Raw genomic sequence first — 23,919 nt, 5'->3', positions numbered from 1 at the left:
TCCAAACGGAATAAAAGCTGCGTGTATCACCTTCTCATCCACCTCTTCCGCTAAACCACCTGACAGAAACACAGACACGCATTTCCAACAGTCATGTTTCATATTAAGTTATTATTCAGTGAGTGTTCTGTAATTTCTTCAAGTCAATTAAAGTAATCAATTTTATTACTAAACAAATAAAGCAGCTAAACTTTACATTTTCCATGTAAAAAGCCATTTTACGTTCATTACATGCGCTTAGCTCGCGTTTTATTACGTCATATCACAAAGTTTCATTAGCAAGTGCGCTAAAACCTTTTATACACAAAAACACAAGTTTTAAACGTTTTTCGATGGAAAAAACTTCAGAACTTACCGATATACAAAACTCGTTTGTTGGCAGCCATATTGATATTAAGTTTTCAACTTTGACCCGGCCGTTGATTGGTCGAATCTAGCATATGCCGCTTCCGGGATTTACTTCACTCTGCCGACCTCTAGTGGTCAAAAAGTTTCTCCACCCAAAGTATCATGACTGAACATCGTTATTTTCAGCTTCAGGTTAAATAATAGTTTAATTCTGTAAGTCAGCGTGAAGAAATGAACAAAATTCTACACGTTAATTGTGTAATTTCAAATAAATTTTGTTTGGGCCTTTTGGCCTACCATATTTTCAGATTTCATGACCAAAAACAAATGATTTATTGTTATATGTGCAGGAACTGTGTTTCCCGGCACATTACGTACCTGCCAAAAAACAATCAGGTGTAAAAATAGATACGAATAAAACTAACATTCAAAATGCAATAAAAAAGCTAAATATAAACCATTAAAACGGTATAAAATATAAACAAAACATGCAACAAATGAAATAAATGAAATGGTTGCCAAAATTTGGGTTGGGACCCCTCTGCGGGATGCAAAATGTAACATTGTGGTCAAGAAATCCTTGGATCAAACAAAAATAATTTTATAAATTGCATTTAAGTATTTTTAAGTGGTAAATTATAAATCGTTGCAGTGTTCCATTTTATTTAACTTTTAGCACTGCTCCTGTTGTTTAGTCAGCAACATCTGATTAAACATTGAAGTCAAATTAACTGATATTTATAGATAAAAGTTAATCAGCATTCATCGTTTACTCGTCCTTTATGCATTGGTTGAATCAGTCATTGTTTTTGTCAGAAAGTCAATTTAGCGAATCAAAGCTTAAAATTATTGCCTCATTTGTAAGAATCTTTCCCCCCACCCTGATCCAGAGTAGACTAATGAAGTGGTATAGTGTCTGATGCTCACAAACATCTTTTCATGTAGCATTTAAAACACAGAGACTGGGAATCAATCCATCAAGCCTTTATTGAAAATACCGCACAACCATGAAAATGTCACATGAAGGCAAATGTGAAGTTTTCAAGCAGTTTAGAACAAAGATGTTTTTCTCCTTTGCAGCAAAGTAGAGCAAATGCTATTATTTCTGTTTGCATATTATAGATATGAAGGAACTAAAAATGTTTCCACTGTGACATGTTTCTAAAGTACTTCCTGTTTTCAATTGTTGCACATTTAATGGACTCGGGTGTTTGGAGTCCCTGTAGTGATGTTCATCTCTGCCCAGTTTACTCCACCCTGAAACAACACAATCACCTGATTAGCAATAAAAAATGGTGTTTTATCTAATAAGCAACAGAGAGCGTACAGTTTTCAGGATGTTGCAGCAGCAGCAGTGGTCATGCCGCCAGCTTTCTGCGTGGCTTCTTTCTTCGCCTGGTGGGCCTGCAGCACAGCAACGGCCTCCTCCACCTGAACAAGAACGACGCTAATCAACCAAAAGGAGATGCTTCAGGAGTCAAAATGGCGAGGTCAATGAGCTACCTTTGAACGGAGAGATTCGTGTGACTCCAGCATGTGCAGCAGCTCTGAGTTGTCGATCTCCAGCAGCATGCCTGTGATCTTTCCAGCCAGGTTGGCGTGCATGCTCTGAATCAGTGGAAACAAACGTTCTCCTGTATAAAAGAAGTAGTTATAAATCAGTCTAGTGATCAAAACATCATTCCAGCTCTTGTATTTTAAAGTTGAGTTTAACCTAGCATCTGTTTCTGCTCCTGAGGAGGTGCAGCAGCCAGCATGGAGGCCGTGAGAGGCTCCTGGCCCTGAACGTGCACAGCTGGCTGAGCCTGGATGGGACAGATAGGATCCCTCAGAGAATATTTACAGAAATGGGTGTTTTACAAGACAGGACAGTAAAATAATACCTGCTGTAAGGCAATAGGTTGCACCACTTGGGGGTTGGGGTTACGGACACCGGTGGCGTATTTGTAAGGAGGCATGGCCCGGGGACCGGAGACTCCCATGGATGGACGAGGAGCCATGCCCTGGTTTGCTGCTGTCAGTGAACACAAGAAATAAAGCTGTGAACATGAGCTTTGGGGGGATGCAGGAAAAATAGTTCAAGTTTTAGCTTCAAGTGGAGGAGTTTAAGTATCTCGGGGTCTTGTTCACGAGTGAGGGAAAGCTGGAGCGTGAGAATGATAGGTGGATTCGTGCTGCGTCTGCAGTGATGCAGTCGTTGTGCCGATCTGTAGTGGTAAAGAGAGAGCTGAGCCGGAAGGCAAAGCTCTCGATTTACCGGCCGATCTACATTCCTACCCTCACCTGTGGTCACAAGCTTTGAAGAGTGACCGAAAGAATGAGATCGCGTATAAAAGCGGCCAAAATGAGTTTTCTCCGCAGGGTGCCTGGGCTCTCCCTTAGAGATAGGGTGAGAAGCTCGGTCATCCGGGAGGGGCTTGGAGTAGATCCGCTGCTCCTCCACGTCAAGAGGAGCCAGTTGAGGTGGCTCGGGCATCTGGTCAGGATGCCTCCTGGACACCTCCGTGGTGAGGTTTTCAGGGCACTTCCAAGCTTCCAGCAGAGCCCAGGGATCCAGACCCCACCAGGCAGCCACTGGGATTGGTCAGGCAGATGCCAAAAATCTTAAACTCCCTGACCCGGGAGCCATGACCCAGGCAGACCAAGGCACTGCACTCCACACCAGGTGTGGCAGAGAGAGGGGAGATGAAGATCTATATCATCAAAAGAAGTCCCAGGAGAGGGGAGGAGTCAAAGGCCCCACCTGACATATACAGTCATACACAAACACAGTCACACACTCCCTCCCTCATGCTCACACATGCACACCCTATTCACTCTGGTCCCAGTACTGCTGCACATGGGGTACAACCATTACCGGTTCCAAGAGTTCGACCCTTTCTGCTGGGGGTGCTGATGAGCAGGCTCCCCCGCCCAACGTTGAGCACAGCAACCCACCACCCCAGACCCCAACTGGACGGCCGGATCGCCCTCCTAGCCTCCAGCCCCAGGAAGCCAAGCGACAACAGAGGTGTGCTAAGACCCCTAGTCTCCCTCCGCCTGCTCCAATATGGTGTTAGTGAGTGTTGATGAGGTGTATTCCATGGCTGTGGTGAGCGGGCAGTGCGGGCATCGTCTGGCCTATGCCAGCTGATGCCACCACACCACCACACCACCCCACTTGCACCCACAGCCCTCAGTGTTTAAGTGCAGTTTAAAATTGGAAGTGGGCACCGGCACTTGGGATGAGGCTGAGAAATCCCCCTGCCAAATGCCGTTGAATGTGCTCACTCCCAAGGCCCTAAGTGTGTGTTTGCGTGGAATGTTGTTGGTGGAAGTGCAAATAAAATTGGGGGGTAGGTTGCCACAGGAATGCGGAAATGGGGTCCATACCCATACCCCCTGACTTGTCCACCCCCCAAGGTCCTATGTGCATGACTGTGTGATGATGTGAGGGAGCAGGAGGAGAGAAATGTGTGGGGATGGGGAGGAATGGCTGGCTGGGCTTAGCCCTCCAGGGAGCCAGCTCCCCCACTGGCCCCAATAGGCACCTCTGTTGTCAAAATGCCACCCAGAGCATGGAGACCCCAGCCCATCCTGCCAGCAACACCACAGAGCCTCACGGAGTCCGAGGGCACCAACCCAGCCCCACTCCAGCAGAATATCTATGCCCATCCCTGCATTTGCACAACTTTCGGATTATAAAAGACATAGGACATCCAGGTAAGGTTGGGTCCTCCACCTCCTGGACTTCCCCCTTCTCTGTGATGGGACAGCAGAGGAGCCAAGGTCTACCCGAGGGCCCTGAGCCCGAGTCAGGCACTGCTGCATGTTCCTGCCTTCTCCCCGGCAGCATACATGTCAGGACCTGACCCCCAAGGCCCTGCCCAGATCGCCCCATGGGGCCGGCCGCCCCCACACCCCAAGCCCCCAGGCCCCCACCCAGACCCGTCCAGGGGCAATGCAGCTGCAGGGCAGTGACCCATGGCCACCGCCAAGATGTCCAAGGGGCCCCACTCACAACCGCCAGTAGTCCACCCCCCGAGGCCGAGAGAGCCGAGATTATTTTTCAATCTCAAACACACCTCTTGGGCCCTGAGAGCCACCGCCGGGACTCATGTGTCTTAGGTTGGCACGGGGTCCAGGCTGACGCAGCTGGGAGCTGGGCATTCCCTGGAAACCACCTGAAAGTGACGAAACTCCCATCAAATTCAATATTTACGCATTTTAAAAGTGCCGTTGGCAGATGCAACACCAGGAATGATGTTCTCACCTTGACCTCTGCCACCTTGTTGCTGCCACCTGGGGTTGGGTCGCATTTGGGCCAGCTGGTTCGGAGCATAGTATGTCGTCCTATTTTGGGCCTAAAGGGAACAAAAAGTGACAAATAAATAACCGGGATGATAACAAACATATGAAAACCTCTGATTAGCCTCTCATTAAAATGAATTAAACTAGGTACCCCAGCTTTAAAGTGTTTTTGACTATCACGTTACGACCCAAACATTTAGACCATCACATTTCCTGTTTAACATGCCATTCCCCAAAAAAGCAAGGTAATGTTGATATTTGATCATTAGTCGGATTTGAAATCCCACACCTGTGGCACAGCTGGCATGAAGTAGCCACTGGTAGGCTGGAACTGGCTAATGATGGCGTTAGCGGGCATGGCCCTCATGCCAGCGATGCGCTGCATGTACTGGTTGGTGAGGTGGGCTTTGCGCTCCTCTTTGCGCTGAGCGAGAGCCACGTAGAGCGGTTTGGAGCCAACGATGCGTCCGTTCATCTCCGTGACCGCCTTGGTGGCCTCCTCGGGTGAAGAGAAGCAGACAAAGCCAAAACCCTTCGAACGACCTTCTTCTAGCATCACCTAGAAAACAAAGGAAAGTAAATGACACTCATGTTTTATTTTATAGTTTAATTCGTTGACGATATTTTTCTCACCTTAGCGCTTGTAATGGACCCAAAGGGAGAGAACTCCTTACGTAGTTTCTCATCATCGATGGTGTCATCCAGATTCTTGATGTAAAGGTTAACTCCCTGAGAAAAAATCTGAATATTATTCTTTGATGGTTAGATTGAAAACAGGTCTGTTTGGACTGATTCCTGCACACCTGGTAGCGACTGATTCTCTCCTGTTTCAGCTGCTCAAACCTCCTTTTCAGCTCCGCCTGACGCTCCATTTTCTTCTGAGCCCTCCCCACAAATACGGTCTTGCCGTTAAGTTCAGAGCCGTTCATTTCCTCCACAGCCTTTGGATTTGAGACACTTTCATCTGAGAACATTTCTAACAAAAAATACATTTCAAATATCCGTGTGAGTCTGACATACCTTGTTAGCGTCCTCGTGTTTCTCAAAGCTGACAAATCCAAATCCTCTGGATTTGCCCGTGGAGTCTGTCATCACCTTCACGCTCAGGGTTTTACCTGCAGACGCCCAAAACGAGGACTTAGAGGTCAAAGCTGAACATCTGGATTCAGAAATCATGCGTGAGCTTTGCCTCAACTCACCGTGTTTCTCAAACAGCTCCTTCAGCCGTTCGTCGTCCATGTCGTCTCCAAAGTTCTTGATGTAAACGTTTGTGAACTCTTTGGCTTTGGCGCCAAGCTCAGCCTCCCGTTCTTTGCGAGACTTGAAACGACCCACAAAGCTGAAGGAAAATGAAGAAAAGACGCAAAACACACTTTAAGAAAAAAAATCTCTTAAAAAAAGATTAGCAAGAACACCCGGGCCCTTAGTTATTTAGTGAATGCGGCTTGAAGGACCACAACCAGGACGACATTCACGAAACACAAACTCACAGGCTGCTGAGGTCAACAATGGGGAGAGGGAGGGGGGAAAAATCCAATTTTGTTAAATAAAACCAAAGGTTAGCATAAACATTAGCATGCTGGACAATCGTCATGACAACCTTTCATTTCTGGTCCCAAACGCGATCAGGAGGTGGATGGAGAAGGATCGAGGAACAGAATCTCAAAGTATAAAAACAAGATTATCTGAGGAGGACCAAATGATCTTATATACCTTGCCATGAAGACCTCTCCCCTTCTGCCATCCAGCATTGCATTTCTGCATTCGATCCATCACTAAAACACACAAGCATGGTCACACACACACACACATTCAGACACTCTATGGGAGACCAGCAGGTGGGCAATGAGGAAACGGATAAAACGTCTGGTGAGGAAGAGGTGTTATGTCTGAGTTTGGTGCACTTAAGAGATGAGTGTATTAGTTGTGTTATTCACACACAAACACACCAACTGGAAAAAAACACAAAAGGTCAGTTCACTCAACAGAAATGTTTATTGTTTCTGCAGAAGCACAAACATCCCCCGATCTGCAACTGGACTCTTAAGTGGAATCAAAGTTTCCAGCTAAAGCAGCTCCATCTGCGCGAGCGTCGAGAGTGAAAAGAAGAGCAGAGCGATCAGACACTCACACCTTGCGGTCATTCAGGAGCATCCCGTTCATCTTCTCAATGGCTCGATCGGCGGCATCCTGCGTCTCAAAGTGGACGAAAGCGTAGCCCTTTGAGCCGTTCTCATCACACACCACCTTCAGGAGAAGATGCGCGGATTAACCCTGAACCATGTCCCTAACAGCAGGACATGTTGAGGTAATAACAGCTGCTTTCTGGGCCAAAGTAAAAAAAGATATGTTTCTTATGAAAATAAGATGTATGGGGTGCAAAGTTTGAAGTAACGTAAAACATTTAAACTATTTTAACCTGAATTAGCTTCAAACTATATTAAATGAACTTAAATGAAAATATTTTGAACTTTATTTAAAAAATGGGTCAGAGCTAAACAGTTATAATGAAATATAGATCAAAAGGAAATTTATTTGAATTAAATCTAAATAAAATAGGTTAACTGCTATACAAATAAACCTGGTTTCTTTCTTAAATATTATTGAACACAAAAATGAAGCGATATTTTAAAATGTATCAATACATTTAAAAAACAAATAGTTATTTAAAATATTTAGTATCAAATCAAAAAAATTAAATTAAATCTAAAGCTTTAGATTTAAATGTAGATAAAAAATATAGCTAAATTAAAAGTTTTACATTTAAATTAAACATGAAGGAAAATCTAAATATTTCAGTAAAGTTCAATTTAAATATTTATTAAATGTGATTAAAAGTATGTAGTTTAAGAAAATTTTGAGTCACATACAAATATATAAAGTTAAAGCTTACATATTTAAAATAAAAATTAATAAAGTCAAATTTACATGGTGAAATGTAAAAATCAATGTGAGACTCAACCAACAAGCAGATGTCGATGGCTTTAAATTATAAATAATCGACTAAAATAAGAATTTACATAAAATATATATTTAAATATCTAACACCCTGGGGTGATGGTAAAGGTGTGTAAATCTGCTAAATGATGGATCAGTTATCCACGTGCAGAGGGACCGGAAAATCAAAAAAATCACTGACGCATGTCTTTAAATACTTATTTTTAATTTATAATTTTGAAATATGTGTAAACAATGAAAAATAACATTAAAATGTCCAAAATGATGTTGTGAATAAATCAGCTTACCCAAATGTTATTATTACGAGGAGCTAAATGTGCCCAAATGTTGATTTTTTTATGTTTTTACAGTCGGTGCCCCATACACTTCTGACGTGTATTTATGGTTTGAATGCAACATGAAACATGAAATATTAGATTTATCAAGTGAGTTTGACCTCTATCTCAACTGTACCTTGCAGGAGAGGATGTTGCCAAAGGCGGAGAAGGTGTCGTACAGAGCTTTGTTGTCGATGGACTTGTCGAGGTTCTTGATGAACACGTTGCCCACCCCGGACTTCCTGAGGGAGGGATCTCTCTGTGACCACATGATTCTGATGGGCTTCCCTTTCACCACGTCAAAGTTCATGGTGTCCAGGGCTCTCTCGGCTAGAGGCGAGTCAGGACACACAGATTACATGTTGTTTATGTAGGAGACACGTACAGAAAGGCGGGATGACACTGTAGTTTCTAATTGTTGCGTTTTCATGCGTGCCGTGTGTTAGCGCCCCCCGCTAAAAGCCACAAGGTTCTGATCCAGCAGGAGGTCGTGTGGCTGATCTGGCAGCAGCTGGGACGAGTGAGGGGCAGCTGCTAAAGCCACATGTCGGACTGAGCACATGCTCACAGCAACAGCAGCCCCAAACACAGAGACACTTTCATATTTTACACTTTATTAGGCCCGTCGAGCTCGTGTGTAGACGCTCCTTTTGTTGGACCGCGCACACACACCGGCCTTTCCAGCTGAAAAGAGTCTGGTAAACAAAACGGAGCTGCCTTGCGTCTGCTGGCATCAGCGGTTTGGCCTGCAATTGTACTTCACAACCAGAGAGAAAGTGTGCGACGGCTGTCGAACACGTGGATTTCTGGAAGGTTCAGAAGACGAATCTCTGGAATAATCGACAAATGAAGTCATTCAGGGTGTGAAACGGTCAGGAACGAGCATGATTGTTAACCATTTATCTCAAGAGTCACTCAGCAGGCAAACATATAGGGCTACTCAGAGGGAAGCACTATATTTAGAGGGGGGTCCTGAGAGGTATGCGCTGGCGTGGAGTTTAACACGCATCCACATTCAGGATGAGCAACAACAGGTCTTGTGTGTGTTTACACAAGTGAGGAAATCCAGAGATCATAAACTCCACCCAGCGCTGCTTTCTTCTCCAAACGCTGTACGCCAGCAGATACCATCTACACCCCAACAACTGGTGCGTTCTCACTTCTGGGCTCCTTCCTGAGGAAAAAAATCCCTCTGTGAGCCTGTCATTGTGACTTAATGGCCACAAACCCAAGCCCGGATAAGCAGTGACAGGTGTTTTTGTGTTGATACAACACATGAAAAGTTCACCAAGCTTCCATCGACGACCACAACACCTGCTGTCTTTACTCAAAGCTCCAGTGTGGTTCGATCCCATTGGCCGTAAGCCGTGAGACTTGTTTACAGAGACAATCTGTATGCTTTATAGGTTTAAAATCAAACAGAATCTGAATATTTCTGAATTTGGGCCATTTAAAGAAACACAATTTAACCTAAACTTCCTGCTTAAAGCGTTATAAAGGATATGGGGTATTTTAAAGTTATGAATTTAAACAATTAGCAGCTATATTTTGCTCTTTGTAGCAATAAAATTCAGTGTGAGTTATTTAGGAAGTTGCACTGTTGTACCAAAATGCCAATAAATATATATAATTTGATCTTAATATATAAAAATGGAAAGTTGTGTGTTTTTAAAACTAGATTTTGAGCTAACATGGGATTTAGGGCTGCTAGCCTATCAAAATAAAAGTCTAAAAATCTCATAATCCTCTATGTTAAGAGTGTGAGTGAATTCAACCAAAATAAAAATGATAAATGACTCGTGTTTAAATTAAAACAATCATTTAAAGAGTTCATTTTAAAAGTTTGTTTGGGAATTTCTTCAGTTTAAATTTGCTTCACTTTTCCAGATCTTCAAAGCTAAGTTAATTTAAAAAATTTTCATGACACGTTACTTAGTGGATCCTTGGTTCAATTGAATTTAACCTCTGTAAACTGTAAATTAGGTTTTATCCTGTTGTTTTTACTTTTTATTTTCCATTTCATCTTTTTCCGCATGAAGCTGTTTAATGAATAAATGAAATGTAGATATGAATCTAAATATTTTAAAATTTGAATTTAGGTCTAATTGTTAACACAGTTTTTACAAACGGCGCCCCATAGGTTAATGGCACGTGCATTCATAGGTTAAAACAGTTGCAAACATCTCACTTTAATTTGTGTCCTTGCTGCAGGTTTCAGAGTAATAAGGCTGCATGCATGCTCAGATGACCGGTTTATCTTACCGTCAGCCGGCTGGGAGAAGTTGACATAAGCGTATCCAAGGGAGCGCCGGGTGATCATGTCCCTGCAGACCCGAATGGAGAGCACCGGTCCGGCCGGGCTGAACTTCTCGTACAGCATCGCCTCGGTGATGTCGGGGTGCAGGTCGCCCACGTAGAGAGAAGCCATCGGATAACTCCCCGTCGCTGTGTTCATCTCACTTCTGGGTTTCACGGAATTAATTCGGCTCCGAAGTGCGCGTCACGATAATAAATTTCCTCTGGTCCGGTTTGTCCTAATGTTGCGCCACCAAACGTTTTCCTTTTTATCAAAATTTTTTTTGAAAACTTGTGTTTTGCTTTTTTTTTTAAAGTTTGTATCTCTTTAGGTATTTTTTAGGATTTTGTAGATTTTATACTTTTTATGCGTTTTTATTTTTTCTTCGAGAACAGTGAGCTGGACACTCACGGTGGTTTTGTGGCCGGGGAAAGAGGCTGCGTGAGGGAAGCATGGACACTTTATAGCCGGGGAGTTACGGTGCGGAGGAAACCGGGGTCAGGGTCAGACTTTGGAGAGGAAAAAACACCGGAGCATGCGGCGTAAAAGGGAGCGCGCACACTGCGTAACGGCCAACTACCGAGTCCAGCTGCCCACAGCGACGCCTGCGTCAGAAACAACGTGCCGCAGATGGAAAGCAAAAAAGCTTTACTGCAAATGTTACGATGGGAGTGAGTGAGCCTAGTCAGTTATTTTAGGCCATTTTGTGCAAAAATTGGCTTTAAATGTTAAATTTGATGGATGCAAGACTCTGGAAAAGGAATCCCAATCCTTCCTGGATCTGCAAAAGGAATATAGGAATCCATAAATTTGTCTCAAATTTGGGAATTGCTGCACTTTGACCACAGATTTACAGCTCCTTTGACTGGTTGGGCAGAAGACATTTTAAGCCATTTCAGTCCACTTTCCACTTTGTTAAAAGCTTAAAATTCTATAGTGTTGTTTAAGTTAAAGGTCACTTTGTCTCTTGCCACTTTCTAGTCCAATGCAGGGTTTGAATGAGATGCAGAAGCATGAATCCTCATGCAAGTTTATCCCTTGATTGTTGTGCAGGAGTTACAATTAAGGTCCCTGACAAACGTTAAGGAGCTTGTACCATGCTGCAGAAACCCTCACAACCCTTTGAACTGCTTCACACACACCTTGAGTTTAAATGACCCACACATGTATAGCGCCTCAGAGTAAGGACTCCTAAGTGCTTTACACTACAGTTTATCATTCAATTTTCAGTTTAAGACAAACTGCAATTTTGTTTGAGCCAATATTTCTGATTGTCTTTACATTAAATGAGGAACATGGTTTTATTTGGAGGAAAAAACAAGTACAAAAGCCATTGTGCTTCATTTTTATTAGTAAATATGTATAAAGTTGCATTATTCTGCCTGGTTTATCCTCCTATGAGAAAAAAATAAGATTATAGTCAAAAACATTAATCACTGGCTAAATATTCAACGTTACCTTAACAAATCTAAGAAGGTTGAGAGAAGCTCCTTCAGCTTGGGAACTTGTTTTCCTTTTGCGGTTTTTACATTTTGCTTCACTTCTTCCTCGTAAGTTAGCTTCTTTGAGCCGTCAGCACCTTTGGAAAACTCCAGTTTCGTACGGATTACTGGTTGGACACCTGCAGGCTCTACAGCTCCATCCATCTGCACCTGAGAGGAATCTTCTCCCACAGTCAACTTGGCTGGTGGCCATTCTGTTTTATGTTCTGGTAGGACTGGTTCAGGCATTTCAACCAGCTGGAGACTTACAACCTCAGTTGGGAGAGAGGACTCAGCCGGAGTCGTTTTTGTAACAGAGCTTCCAGACCTTCTGAATTTTTTATTACTTGGGAAGCTTCCAGCAATCACTTCATAGTCTTGAGGAATTTTCCAGCCATCAGCCAGAGGCAGCAGCTTCAGATCCCAGAGCGAAGAGTCACCTTCGCTTTTCATTCTCATCTCTGACTTCTCATCTGGTTTGAGGGACTCTTCAGCCTGATGGATGCCATTTTCATGGTCCGCCTGCACCGGTTCAGGTAGCCAGAGTGTTATCGTAGCATCTGGATCCTGCCTCACCATTACCACACCCTGTGGGGAAGGCTGGAATAAGTTTATTAGAGGATCAGCAGCAGAAACTGCCACATCGTCAGCTGGATCAGGGGCGTCGGATCTCATGGTGGTGGGTAGAGAGGAGCCGAAAGTTTGAGGTTCGGATTCTGGAAGGGCAGGACTCGACTCACCGTCGTCGACAATAACCAAGGGGCCAACGCTGACCACGGCCTTAGCATCTGAAATGACAGCATGCTGTAAGCTCCTCTGAAAGCTGAACAGATTTTATTGAAACTGAAAGAATAAGCCTCACCAACAGAAAGGTTATAGACAACTGGACCTTTGCACTTTGAGCTACAGCAGCCACAGACTTCTACGTCCCCGTTTAGTTCTTCCCATCTGAAAGAGAGGAAATCTTCCAAACATCTACAGGCAACAGAAAACACAAAAGTTCCTGTGAATACCTTGATTTATTCACGTTGTAGTTGCAGGACTTCGAGGCAGGAGTGACCGCTGCATCCGCGACGACCACGCTACAGTGGATATAGAGCTGGAAGGAACCCGCCATTAAACACGACTCAACACCGTAAAAACCCCATTTAATACAACCCTTACCTCAGAACCACCACGAGAGGTGTTCACGATGAAGTTAACCACATCCGCTCGATCGGTGGACACAAACTGTGCAACCATGTGACCCAGTGAAGATGCACATCTGAAAGACCACCATGTTAAAAAAAAAAAAGCTCACAGTTTAAAGGCTTTAAAGACTCATGCTCACCCCTTGTTCAATATGACAGAGCGTCTAGGTCTGGTTTGAGCTTCAGGAGAAGCAGAGACAAAACAGGACTGGATGAAAAGCTGCTGATCTGGTCCAGTTGTGGCAGAAACCTGGAGGTTGATCATCTGGCCTCTTTTATAGATGTTGGACTCTGCTTTGTTGGTCCAGGATGCTTAAAGACAAAAACAAATGAGCCAAATGAAAACCTCCAGGTGAAGGTGAAGGTGGTGTTGGGAGGTACTCACGGTTCATGGCTTGGATGTTGAAGGTCTTTGCTTTCTCTGGTTGAAAAACAGGGTTTGGATCCATAAACAGCCTGGGCAGATGGTTTAGTTTATAGTTGGACATAAAATAAAAATGGTGCTTTACTAAAAAGCAACACACCTCTTTGGGATGCAGGATACATGAATTGAGGGGGGAGTTTGCCACCAAGGAGAATTTTTCTTGACATTTAAGTGGAGTGAGTTGGTGAACACCTGCTCACCATTCTGGAGCTGCAAGATGTAGAGTCAGCAAAATGTGAAAATTAAAAAAAAATGAGGGGGAAGACTCACCACTGGCACAGTTCCACATTGGTCCAAATTATAAACAAAACCAAGCTGGTTTGGAAGCTCTTTGTTGCTATAGCAGCCATCACCCAGCTGGATGTCCCCTGTGGTCAACGTCAGACCAAAGGCGTTCTTGTCTACCAGCAACGTCAGCTTAGTTTCATCACAAAAAACCTGGATTCGTGGAACATTTACAACAGGAGGGAACTCGGCAAGCATGTGAAAGTCGGGGTTCCAGGATCTCCAAGAGCTGAAGAACGTGTCAAACGATGGGAAGTCGAAGTTTCTGTCAAATGGAAACAGCCAATTATTGTCAAAGAATCCTCCAAAATCCTGGGGAAACAAAGTGTCTTCGGGTCTTCCGAAAGACCGGGCAGCAAAGCAATGACCAAGAAACAGGAACACAACTTGCTGTATTGGTCCCATTTTGAGCCACAAACTGGGCCAAAATCTGGTTTTCCAACTGAGCCCAGTGTGTCACTAATAAAGGGAACTGGAAAAGAGAGACAGGTGTTACCAATCAGCTAACGAGGCTCACAGCCAATCAGATTCCTTCTACTCAGCAATTAATGCTTCAGAACGCTTAAAAATAAACTTTATTTATTTATTTTCCACACACAAACTAAATAATATAAACAACAGAAATCAGTGACTTTATGACCTTTTGGCATTAAAAACTCTGCAAAATACTAAAATCTTTTAACTTAATGAGTTTATGAACAGTTATTTTTATATTTGTGCGCGAATTTCTGAATTTTGTTTCATAATCTTTAACTAAAAGCCTCTAAAGAAATATGACAAACTGCATGCAGCTTTGCGCAGCTCTTTGTGGGCGTGGCTTCCAGTCTGTCCGCCAGGTGAGTGTCGAACGAGGAAGTGAGGATACCTGAAGTGTGGCGATCCTAAACTGTTAGGAATGACTTTAATACGAGTTTCATAATAATAGCCGCCATCTGAGGGGATTTGTGGTCCAACATGGTGACTACAGGTATGCAGCTACACACCTGGGGTGTGTTTGTGTGTGTTTTGTTCTGGTGAGACTTTTTAGGAGTTGTTTTCTGACAGTTTTAGGCGTGGCAAATGGAGCTTCAGAGAAAACAGATAGTTGAACCACCTATGTGGTTGTTTGTGTTTTGTCTTTAAAAAAAGAAAAGAAAAGTCACGTTTTACATGTTTATTATGGGATGCTGATAGTAATCACGCAGCTTTGATGCATTTTGTGAACATTTATCATGTTTGATAATTTAAGTGAAGCTATGTTTATATATTTAAGAGACTAAAGTCGTTAGATTTGGACGTGTTTAATTCTAAAGACCTCAGATGTTTAATCCACCAATTTAATTTAGTATTTGCAGCTCGGAAAGGTTGATAAATAATCTTATATTTTAGCTATTTTTTATGTGAAGTTCTACTTGTTTATATTCATCTGTGATGTGAAACATTCAGACTAACCTTAAATAAAACTACTAATAATAACTTTTAGTGTAATTTCCACTAAGATTACTTATCTTCCATTCTTAAAACAACCAGAATCATTTAAATGGAAGATACATTTAATTTAAAGTAAAATATTTACAGTTATTGCTTTTGTGTATTATTGTGGTTATTTATGATAAAACAGGACCGTTAGAACCAGAAACGCTTTGCATCACCATGAGAGGAGATCAGCGATGTGACCCCTGAGCGACCCCTCAGGTGTGGGTGTTTGAACGCCCCACACCGAGGGCTTGGTCTTGTAGGCTCAGGATCAGTTTCTCGCCCTCCATATGTGGATGCTTTGCATCACCGTCCTAACAAAGGAACAGGAAGTAAATGCACATCTGCTTCACCAGGAGTATGCTGCGCCAGCCTCAAAGACAGCCGAGCCCTGATGAAGATGGGGCTGGCCCTGGTGCTAGTGGGCCATGTCAACTTCCTCCTGGGAGCTCTGGTGCACGGCGCCGTGCTCAGAGGCATCAACATCCTGGCTAGGACCCAGATTTTGGTGTCTGCCATCACCAACGTCATTGCCATGGTGGCAGGCTTAATGGTGGGCCACTTTCAACTTGGTTTTTATCTTTATCCAAAGTCTTTCACGTGAAACCTGATCTTTTCTCATGTGTTCCTTCAGGGAATCATCAGTGGGATAGCGGCCATAGTCCTGTCTAAAAACAAGAAGAACAAGATCCTGGTGAGCACGTTCTCCATTCCACCGCTTCTCCCTGGCTCCTGTTGGAACATGTCCTTTGTGTTTGACTCAGATGTTGTCCTACAGATGTGGGTCCTGCTGGTCTTCAGCTTCCTGGCGGGTCTCTTGGGAGTTGCTTCTACTGTGGGCTTGTCCGTTTCCACGGTTCAAGTTTTCAGATTCAAAGGAACAAAGCTTTTAAACACATATTGCTCTTTAGACGAAAGTACGGGTTCGTCAAGCGTCACGTACGAATGTCCCTTTGACCCCACCCGTATCTATGTAGGTAGTCTTGGTTCTTACTAGCAGGTTTTTGTGTTGGTGGATAAAAAGTCTTTATAACTTTTGTATATTTTACTTTCAGCCGACTATAGCTATCCTGTGGGTGCCGCTCATTGTGATGTCTGTGGTGGAAGTGGTGTTCACCTTTCGCTGCTTTGCTATCAGCACCTCCTTCCTTTACCTGTGTCCATGCAGGAAGAAGCCCAAGAAGCCAACACAAGCTAAGAATGTAAGTTATAAAAAAAAACCATAGTTGCCATCATTTAACTCAGAGCTGGGAAACACATGGAACCCAGTTATGATAAATGAGCCGCACTTGTATAGCACCTCTCAGAGTAAGGACTCCAAAGCGCTTTACACTAAGGTGTATCATTCATCCATTCACACACACATTCACACACTGATGGTGATGAGCTACGATGTAGCCACAGCTGCCCTGGGGCGCACTGACAGAGGCGAGGCTGCCGAGCACAGATGCCACCGGTCCCTCCGACCACCATCAGCAGGCAAGGTGGGTTAAGTGTCTTGCCCAAGGACACAACAGCAGAATTCTCTGTCCGGAGCCGGGATCGAACCTGCAACCTTCCGATTACTGAACCTGTTGAGCTACTGCTGCCCCAATAGAAGCCCCATCAGAAAAGTGACTTTTATGTGATAACTTCATATTTCAAGATAGAAAAAGATCTTAAATTTTATGAGTTAGAATTAAAATTTCAGTTCAAGTGAAAATTAAATTATTTTTGCGTTAATAACACACAATTCAAATCATAAACCTTTATTGAATTTATTTTTGTAGAAAAAAAATTCTGTCTGAAATTGTAAAAGTACATTTAGTTTCTAAAGCTCTTAATAACAAGGGCTGCACCGACGTGCTTTAAATACTGTAAAGTAAAAACATATGGAAAGCTCGAGAATAGTCGGGTTATCGATTATGGTCTCGCTGATTCAGTACGGTGGTCATCTAAATCGAGCTGTGGTAATATGGAGCCAATACCTTCACTAGAATGGTCACCTTTATCCTAGTTTACATGTCCTGTAGAAAATCTGACTGCAGCGATGCGGGCGTTGTACCGGTCTGTGGTGGTGAAGCGAGAGCTGACCCGGAAGGCAAAGCTCTCGATCTACGTTCCTACCCTCGCCTATGGTCTCGAGCTTTAGGTAGTGACCGAAAGAACAAGATCGCGGATACAAGCGGCCGAAATGAGTTTCCTCCACAGGGTGGCTGGGCTCTTCCACAGAGATGGGGGGGAAAGCATGGTCATCCGGGAGGGGCTCGGAGTAGACCCGCTGCTCCTCCACATCGAGAGGAGCCAGTTGAGGTGGCTCTGGCATCTAGTTAAAACGTCTCCCTGGTGAGGTTTTCCAGACATGTCTAACCGGGAGGAGACCTAAAGGAAGACCCAGGAAACGCCGGAGGGACTATGTTTCCTGTCTGGACAGGGAACGCCTTGGGATTCCCCTGGAGGGGCTGGCCCAAGTGGCTGGGGGGAGGGAATTCTCAAACAGGATGACACCTGTATTGTTTTCTTTGGAGGACATTTGAGTTCATGAATGTAAATCTGAATATCATCAGCGAAGCTGCAGACCTAGCTCTATGATTTCAATTAGTGGGTGATTAACGGGCTTCTGCAGAGCCCGATGAGCTGCTGCACAGGTGATTCAACCACTGAATCAAGTGTGTTGGACCAGAGAAACCACTAAAACATGCTGGATACTCTCGAGGCCCAGAACTAAAGAGCCATCCCTGCCTTCAGCTGGCTGGTTTTATCTGTAACGGACTCGTTTTAAACTCTGCTTCAGGTGCGCTTCCAGAAAAGAAATGAAATCCCAACACCGCTTGCTGCTCGAGACCCAGAGACGGGAGCTGAAGGAGAGCCGTCGGAGAACGAGGACCTGATGGACGTCAGCAGAGCAGAGCAGCGTGATCAGTGGGTCTAACCCAAATAGGTTGTAAACTCTGCTTAACCGGGTCAACTAGGTTAAAACCGTGGGTCTACACCAACAAGCAGTCACATGTTAATATTTATGCCTTTCAGTGGTGAAATGGCTGCTTTAACGTAATGGAATGCTGTTACTCTCGTTTCAAATGCTGGTTTGTTTTTTACACATTTTAAAAAATGTTTAACTGATTTGTCATTCATCAAATCTAATGTTTTTATACTAATAAAAATCAAAAATTATGATTTATTATGGAAGTTGTTTGTTTGAGATGTGTGATGGATAGAAAGCGCAACACTTTTACTCATTTTTCAGAATATATTTATTTATTTACACACAATGAATGTTTCCTAACGTTTGTCTCGCCTGATGACCGGACCCCAAACCCGACGATCAGGCTTCCTTTTCAAGGAACATTCCTAAATATTTATGAGTTAAAAGTCCCAGAAACCTGCCCAAGGTGTGACCGTGTCTGTAAAACATCATGCATTACCTAGAATAAAAAACGACTCGTGCTTACAGTGGGCCATGGTAAAAGCGTTATTTGGCAAAAAGACCAAATAATTTCGACATCAGAAAAGGCACGAGACAAAAGTGGGTCTGAAGAAAAAAACACCCAAATATTGGATTTAAATGAAGCCCAGATGTATAAACCCACGCCGAGCCCTTTTACAAAACTGTTCACCAGAACAAAGCCACGAAAATGTGTTCAAAAACATTTGTCTAAAAAACTAAATGTTCTTGAAAAGGTTTGATGTGCATCCCGTTCAGAGGAAGTAAGACCTGGTTTAAAGGCCTTCACTGGTTTCTGCTCCAGCAATCCAAAAAGATCGGCTCTGCTGCAGCGGCATCGATGGGAGCCGAGAACTCGTTAAGGAACCGGTTAACCACCGCGCGTTCACCTTTTCCTCACTTTGACGTGTCCATCTTTTCCTCCTCTGGCACCTTTTCTTCGTCCTTTACTTCTGTAAACATAAACCGTGAATGAAGCCATCGCCAAACCTCTTCAAATGAAGTCTTTGAAGGTCGTAGAATCTTAAGATTTCAAAAGAAGTGAGATAAAAATAAAAGATTGGTACCTTTAGTTTCTTCCTCACCTTTCATCCCATCTCCCTCCTTCTCTCCATCGGTTTTGGCTCGCTTGACTTTCTTGTAGCTGGCTATGTTCCTGCGCCCGCCATCGCCTTCGGCCTCGGAGTCGGAGAACTCCTCATCACACGCTATCCGTTTGTCCTGAGCGCGTACTTGGAGAAGACGGGAGCTGAATTAAAACGCGTTCTCGCACACAACCACAACATCCGCTGCAGCAACACGGAGATCCGATCACGAGAAAGGAAACACTGACTGTAAATATGGTTTCTTACTAGATATGCGCTTGTCGGGATCCTCCTCCTCGTCGCCACTGTCCTCCTGCATGACGTCCTCTGGAATGGCCTGCATCGGAACTCCGGGGGCGTGGGGCAACATTCGCAGGTTCTCAAACAAGCGCTGCCTAATCACAGTTTAAACACAGCGACATCTCAAACTAGAGAGGTGTTTCCCGACTCGTTAAGACCACGTCTGCGTCCGGGACTCACTTGATCTTCTCCAGGTAGTCGGTGGTGTTCTGATTGGTCATGTTGGATGGGCTGATGTGCAGCTTGAAGTCTGGTCCAAAGTACTCGAAGTAGTCGTTGTATGGAAGCTCTGTCAGGTTGAGAGAAAATGTTAAAAATGTACTTCTGGTTTATACCCAACATACGTGCAGGTTAAGAATGGATGTTGTAGAAAAAAGGACGAAACATTTTATCAACACATTGCTGGACTTTGTGTGAAATCGCCTAATTTAGTACCACGCTCACATGCCGTACCATTAGGGATGGCGCAATCCAGCGCCACGGCAGTCTCGAATGTCCAGCAGCGTGCCACATTACGGATGGTGTAGCCGCCTCCACCCAGCATCAGCATCGGCAGGTTGAAACCTTTGATGTACTCCACACACTTGGCGTGACCTGAACAGAAGAGAGCAGAAGAGGCTCCTTGTAAAACACCTTTTAGAGGCCCAGGGCGGCACAACGCTGGAACAAATCACTTTTCTAACAGCAACACATAATGTGATGATAAAAACACAGGAATGCGACTTGAATATCACTTTAAAGCAGGGGTGTCAAACATGCGGCCCGCGGGCTGGATCCGGCCCGCAAGTGGATTAAATCCGGTCCGCGAGATGGTTGTGTAAACTTTATTTTCATATTTTACAATGTAGAGTGAAAATAAACTTATCTTTGTGAGCAAGTTTTCTCTGTAATGAGTATAAAAAAAAACAAAGCTGCGCTCAAGGCTCACACAAGAACTTGAATCCCATCCTGAAGTTGGCCGCCACTCAGGATGTGACTTCTGATATTGATGTGCTGGTGAAAGCTAAAAGATGTAAAGTAAAATGAGTCAAATATACTTTAAGTGATGCATGAAACTGATCTTGCCATGTGATCTGTAAACTCTTTGAATCACTAAGGAATGTTTTTTTTTATTTATTGATTTATTTTTTTCAAATTTTTAAGTACACTTCAGGTATTGTACTTGTACTACACTGTCCTCAGGCTCCAGTCGTGTTTTATATTGATTGTATTAAAACAAAGAAAACAATGTGAAGTTCTTTTTTTATTTACCGGTCCGGCCCACTTGGGACTAGATTTCCCTCAATGTGGCCCCCGAGCTAAAATGAGTTTGACACCCCTGCTTTAAAGGGATCCTAAAACTCAAAACAGCATCTACCTTGATGATGACTCATTTAGGCAGATTTGGGCGTCGGGCGTAAAAGTCTTTGACCTGCTTTACTGTGATCATTAGTAATGTTGTAAAATCAGTCTGACTTATTAAAAAACGTGATATGAAAATTTTGCCAAACCACAGAGCCCTTGTCCAACTAACTGATGTAAATCCAGGAGGCATCCTGACCAGATGCCCGAGCCACCTCAACCGGCTCCTCTCGATGTGGAGGAGCAGCGGGTCTACTCTGAGCCCCTCCCGGATGACCGAGCTTCTCACCCTACCTCTAAAGGAGAGCCCAGACAACCTGCGGAGAAAACTCATTTTGCCGCTTGTATCCGCGATCTCGTTCTTTCAGTCACTACCTAAAGCTCGTGACCATAGGTGAGGGTAGGAACGTAGATTGACCGGTAAATCAAGAGCTTCACCTTCCTGCTCAGCTCTCTCTTCACCACAACAGACCGGTACAGCGCCCGCATCGCTATCTTACAAAGTTTTTCCAATAACCACGTTAGCGTTCTTATAATAGCTGCAAATATTTACAGCACCGACCCTGATGTGTAAACTTTGGATCAGCATCTTAGCCGACGCAGCAGGTGAAGGGTTACCCTACCTCCCTCTGCTCAGACGTACAGCATGAACCAGCTGTACCTAGCATTGATGAATTAATGCATCAAATAGCCAACGCATTTTGGAAAGCAGCAAAATCTCACACGAGAACCCCTAGCGATCTGCTTCTGCACACTGATTAAAAATGATAGTGATTGGTGGATTGCGCTGGTTAGGACTTAAATCTACTAGTGACGTCACACGTTTGTTAATGGTGAATTTTACTTGCCTTTAATGGTGAGATTAAAACAACCGAGCCGGTCCCCAGAGAGAGAATCGGCTCCACACTGAAGGACCACTGCACTGGGCTGGTACATCTCCATCACCTTGGCCATGATCTACAGAAAACACAACAGCAAGAATGCTTCCGTGCTTAAAAATTGGTCAAAACTTTAAAACAAACACACACAAGGTGGAAGAGTTTTATGTACGCACAGGTTTGAATATGGCTTCATATGACTCGTCATCGATCCCATCCCTCAGTGGATAATTCACAGCATAATATTTACCCTTGCCAGCACCAATGTCCTAAAGAACACAAGATAATTTAATAATTACTGTATCAAGTCATGGAAGGTTTTGAAAAACAAAGTCATACCCTGAGGTCACCGGTGCCTGGGAAGTACTCCCCATATTTGTGGAAGGACACAGTCATGACACGGTCAGTGGTGTAGAAAGCCTCTTCCACGCCATCCCCGTGATGGATGTCAATGTCAATGTAAACAACTCTCTGGTGGTATCTAAAAATGGAGAATCATGTAATCCAAGTCATTGGGCTTTTATTTAAATCCATCACAACCCATGTGAAGAAATGCATGTTTGTCAAAACTTTATGCTGACTTCAGTAACTCTAGTATAGCCAGGACGATGTCGTTGACATAGCAGAACCCCGAGGCTTCCGACTTCTTAGCGTGATGCAGTCCTCCGGCCCAGTTGATTGCAATGTCTGTCTGCTGTTTGTTCAACTTCACAGCACCAGCTAGAGCACAGACAGAAAGTCAGAGTTTAGGAGTCTGCCAACGCCGGTGAAGAAGGGCTCGATCACTGCAGAGTTAAACTTCAAAGACTTACCAATGGACCCTCCAGCTGAAAGCTGGCAGAACTCATACAACCCGTCGAACACCGGGCAGTCCTCTCCCACGTTAACTGCAAAGAAAAAGCATAGAATCAGCCTTACTGGGGCTGTTTATGAGGCATGATTAACCTTTCTGATTCAACTCACATCTCTGCATCTGTTTGCTGTATTCTGACATGTTATCTGGCCTGATGGAACGCAGGAACTTGATGTAATCGTCGCTGTGGTACTTGGTCATCTCTTCTCCGCTGGCTTTGTGTGGACGCTGCAACACAAGACAACTTTCTCTCAGATTCCTAGGACATTTTAAAACGGCGTTGCTTCATTTCACATACGTATATCTCCATCTTTCTGTAGAGACCATAGTTGAGCAGGAGGTTGTGTGTCATGCGTATTCTGTGGGGTTTCATGGGATGACCCTGGCCATAGTAATAGTTTCCAACATCACCTAAAATGAAAAGAAAATAATGGTGATAAAATGAATTTTTTTAATGTGCAAGACAAGAAAAGACCAAATTTACCCGAATCACTTTATTGCTCAAAATATATTAATGCAGGAAGTCAATATTGATGTGTTTGGGTCTGAAAACTCCAACAAAAACATTAGATTCCCAAGCACGTGTTTGGCTTTTTGCAGCACATTTAGACTTAAGTATCTACTAAACATTTTTATTCTCATTTTCTAAACTTTTTACAGCAAAAACACGAGCTTTTAGCTCACTGCCAACTGTTGTCAACAACTACTCACATCCTTATTGCTAGCTAGCTAGTTAACCTGTCAGATTTAAGTACTCGTATCTCAATAATGATGTGATAAACTGCATTTTAAACCCATATATTGCTTAACCGAAGCAAGTCGTATATTTTAGAGTTTAATTAGTTTATGATGCCATGCTGGAATGATGAGAGACGCCAACGTCTCATGTTAGCTAAGCTACAGGTAGCTACGGTTACCGGAGTGGAACAAACTGAGACCTGAGGATCTTCAACCCTCAGCCTGACCGCTCGCTAAAACGCAACCGCATGTGGACTCACCGTCATAGTAGTAGCAAACTTTTTTTTTTGATCCTTGAGAAGTAAACGCCATTTTTTGGTCCGGTTTTAACCTTAACGCACGCCGCAGGAGAAGAGACCCCCAACAACGGGAGAGTTCTACTAGATGTGGGGTAATACCGGCGGCCGCCTATAGGGGGAGACAGAGTCTCACAAACGGGACTTTATGCGTTTCCGTGATTTAAAAGAAAAATGACTCACCTCAAAAAGGTTTATTATGGGGTGGTGCCGTTTGTACATTTACACCGATTTACACTGAAAAACTTAACAGCTTTATATTTGGTTATTTGCAGTGTGATTTGAGCTTGAAGCCAAAGGCAAATTTCTTGATTGCATATATCTTGGCTTGTAAAACTGATTCTGATAAAAAAAATACACAGGACAAACAAAACGGGGTCTCATCATCATCAGACAGATTAACTGAGCTATAGGATTAAACAAACAAACTTTTTTGATGGATTAGTGAGTTACAGATGCCC

General features: G+C 43.7%; 5 protein-coding genes and 1 long non-coding RNA gene across 9 annotated transcripts in view; 1 reads left to right on the top strand and 5 right to left on the bottom strand.

The window, feature by feature from the left end:
- The window catches only part of ppie (peptidylprolyl isomerase E (cyclophilin E)), a 5,742-nt gene extending 5,312 nt beyond the window's left edge, over positions 1 to 430 (bottom strand). The window contains exons 1-2 of the mRNA XM_015970402.3: positions 356 to 430; positions 1 to 59 (exon numbers count right to left, since the gene is read on the bottom strand). The exon at positions 1 to 59 is cut by the window's left edge and continues 40 nt beyond it. Coding sequence (XP_015825888.1) covers positions 1 to 59; positions 356 to 386 — 90 coding nt within the window. The 5' untranslated portion in view covers positions 387 to 430. The remainder of the gene's footprint in view (positions 60 to 355) is intronic.
- An 886-nt stretch (positions 431 to 1,316) lies between these two features.
- Positions 1,317 to 10,601, bottom strand: pabpc4 (poly(A) binding protein, cytoplasmic 4 (inducible form)). 2 transcript variants are annotated; one of them, XM_015970392.3, is made up of 15 exons: positions 10,176 to 10,601; positions 8,050 to 8,243; positions 6,770 to 6,885; positions 5,838 to 5,977; positions 5,659 to 5,753; positions 5,442 to 5,579; positions 5,272 to 5,367; positions 4,928 to 5,197; positions 4,601 to 4,691; positions 4,413 to 4,511; positions 2,232 to 2,362; positions 2,063 to 2,153; positions 1,852 to 1,982; positions 1,676 to 1,779; positions 1,317 to 1,605 (listed from the first exon to the last, which is right to left on the bottom strand). In XM_015970392.3, the coding sequence occupies exons 1-14, from the start codon at positions 10,366 to 10,368 to the stop codon at positions 1,681 to 1,683; spliced, it is 1,884 nt and encodes a 627-aa protein (XP_015825878.3). In that variant the 5' UTR covers positions 10,369 to 10,601; the 3' UTR covers positions 1,317 to 1,605; positions 1,676 to 1,680. The 2 variants fall into 2 exon arrangements, with proteins under 2 accessions (XP_015825878.3, XP_015825879.3); XM_015970393.3 differs by having other exon boundaries at positions 2,232 to 2,359.
- Positions 10,602 to 11,540: 939 nt separating this feature from the next.
- LOC129163626 (uncharacterized) lies at positions 11,541 to 11,805 on the bottom strand. The gene is made up of 2 exons (XR_008563409.2): positions 11,668 to 11,805; positions 11,541 to 11,604 (listed from the first exon to the last, which is right to left on the bottom strand). It is a non-coding gene; the product is annotated as an uncharacterized lncRNA (long non-coding RNA).
- A 79-nt stretch (positions 11,806 to 11,884) lies between these two features.
- Positions 11,885 to 14,045, bottom strand: zpcx (zona pellucida protein C). Its single transcript, XM_070546785.1, has 9 exons — positions 13,575 to 14,045; positions 13,405 to 13,514; positions 13,266 to 13,336; positions 13,021 to 13,192; positions 12,855 to 12,954; positions 12,704 to 12,789; positions 12,553 to 12,638; positions 12,038 to 12,478; positions 11,885 to 11,955 (listed from the first exon to the last, which is right to left on the bottom strand). The coding sequence occupies exons 1-9, from the start codon at positions 13,992 to 13,994 to the stop codon at positions 11,885 to 11,887; spliced, it is 1,557 nt and encodes a 518-aa protein (XP_070402886.1). The 5' UTR covers positions 13,995 to 14,045.
- A 291-nt stretch (positions 14,046 to 14,336) lies between these two features.
- Positions 14,337 to 18,207, top strand: tmem54a (transmembrane protein 54a). Of its 2 annotated transcripts, none has more exons than XM_054741509.2 (6): positions 14,337 to 14,425; positions 15,401 to 15,597; positions 15,679 to 15,738; positions 15,823 to 16,017; positions 16,100 to 16,246; positions 17,818 to 18,207. In XM_054741509.2, exons 2-6 carry the CDS (start codon positions 15,439 to 15,441, stop codon positions 17,953 to 17,955), a joined length of 699 nt encoding a protein of 232 aa, XP_054597484.2. In that variant the 5' UTR covers positions 14,337 to 14,425; positions 15,401 to 15,438; the 3' UTR covers positions 17,956 to 18,207. The 2 variants fall into 2 exon arrangements, with proteins under 2 accessions (XP_054597484.2, XP_015825887.3); XM_015970401.3 differs by lacking the exon at positions 14,337 to 14,425 and adding an exon at positions 14,426 to 14,556.
- A 427-nt stretch (positions 18,208 to 18,634) lies between these two features.
- On the bottom strand, positions 18,635 to 23,683 carry LOC107392535 (probable histone deacetylase 1-B). Of its 2 annotated transcripts, none has more exons than XM_015970397.3 (13): positions 23,423 to 23,683; positions 22,723 to 22,835; positions 22,535 to 22,652; positions 22,384 to 22,458; positions 22,153 to 22,291; positions 21,911 to 22,052; positions 21,748 to 21,840; positions 21,542 to 21,650; positions 19,806 to 19,946; positions 19,533 to 19,641; positions 19,320 to 19,447; positions 19,035 to 19,199; positions 18,635 to 18,920 (listed from the first exon to the last, which is right to left on the bottom strand). In XM_015970397.3, the coding sequence occupies exons 1-13, from the start codon at positions 23,472 to 23,474 to the stop codon at positions 18,865 to 18,867; spliced, it is 1,440 nt and encodes a 479-aa protein (XP_015825883.3). In that variant the 5' UTR covers positions 23,475 to 23,683; the 3' UTR covers positions 18,635 to 18,864. The 2 variants fall into 2 exon arrangements, with proteins under 2 accessions (XP_015825883.3, XP_015825884.3); XM_015970398.3 differs by having other exon boundaries at positions 19,053 to 19,199.
- Between the last annotated feature and the right edge of the window lie 236 nt (positions 23,684 to 23,919).

This window comes from Nothobranchius furzeri, chromosome 18 (assembly GCF_043380555.1).
Source record: "Nothobranchius furzeri strain GRZ-AD chromosome 18, NfurGRZ-RIMD1, whole genome shotgun sequence".
Classification (NCBI taxonomy): domain Eukaryota; kingdom Metazoa; phylum Chordata; class Actinopteri; order Cyprinodontiformes; family Nothobranchiidae; genus Nothobranchius; species Nothobranchius furzeri.
Note: the sequence above shows the minus strand (reverse complement) of the source record. Positions and strands in the feature narration are given on the sequence as shown.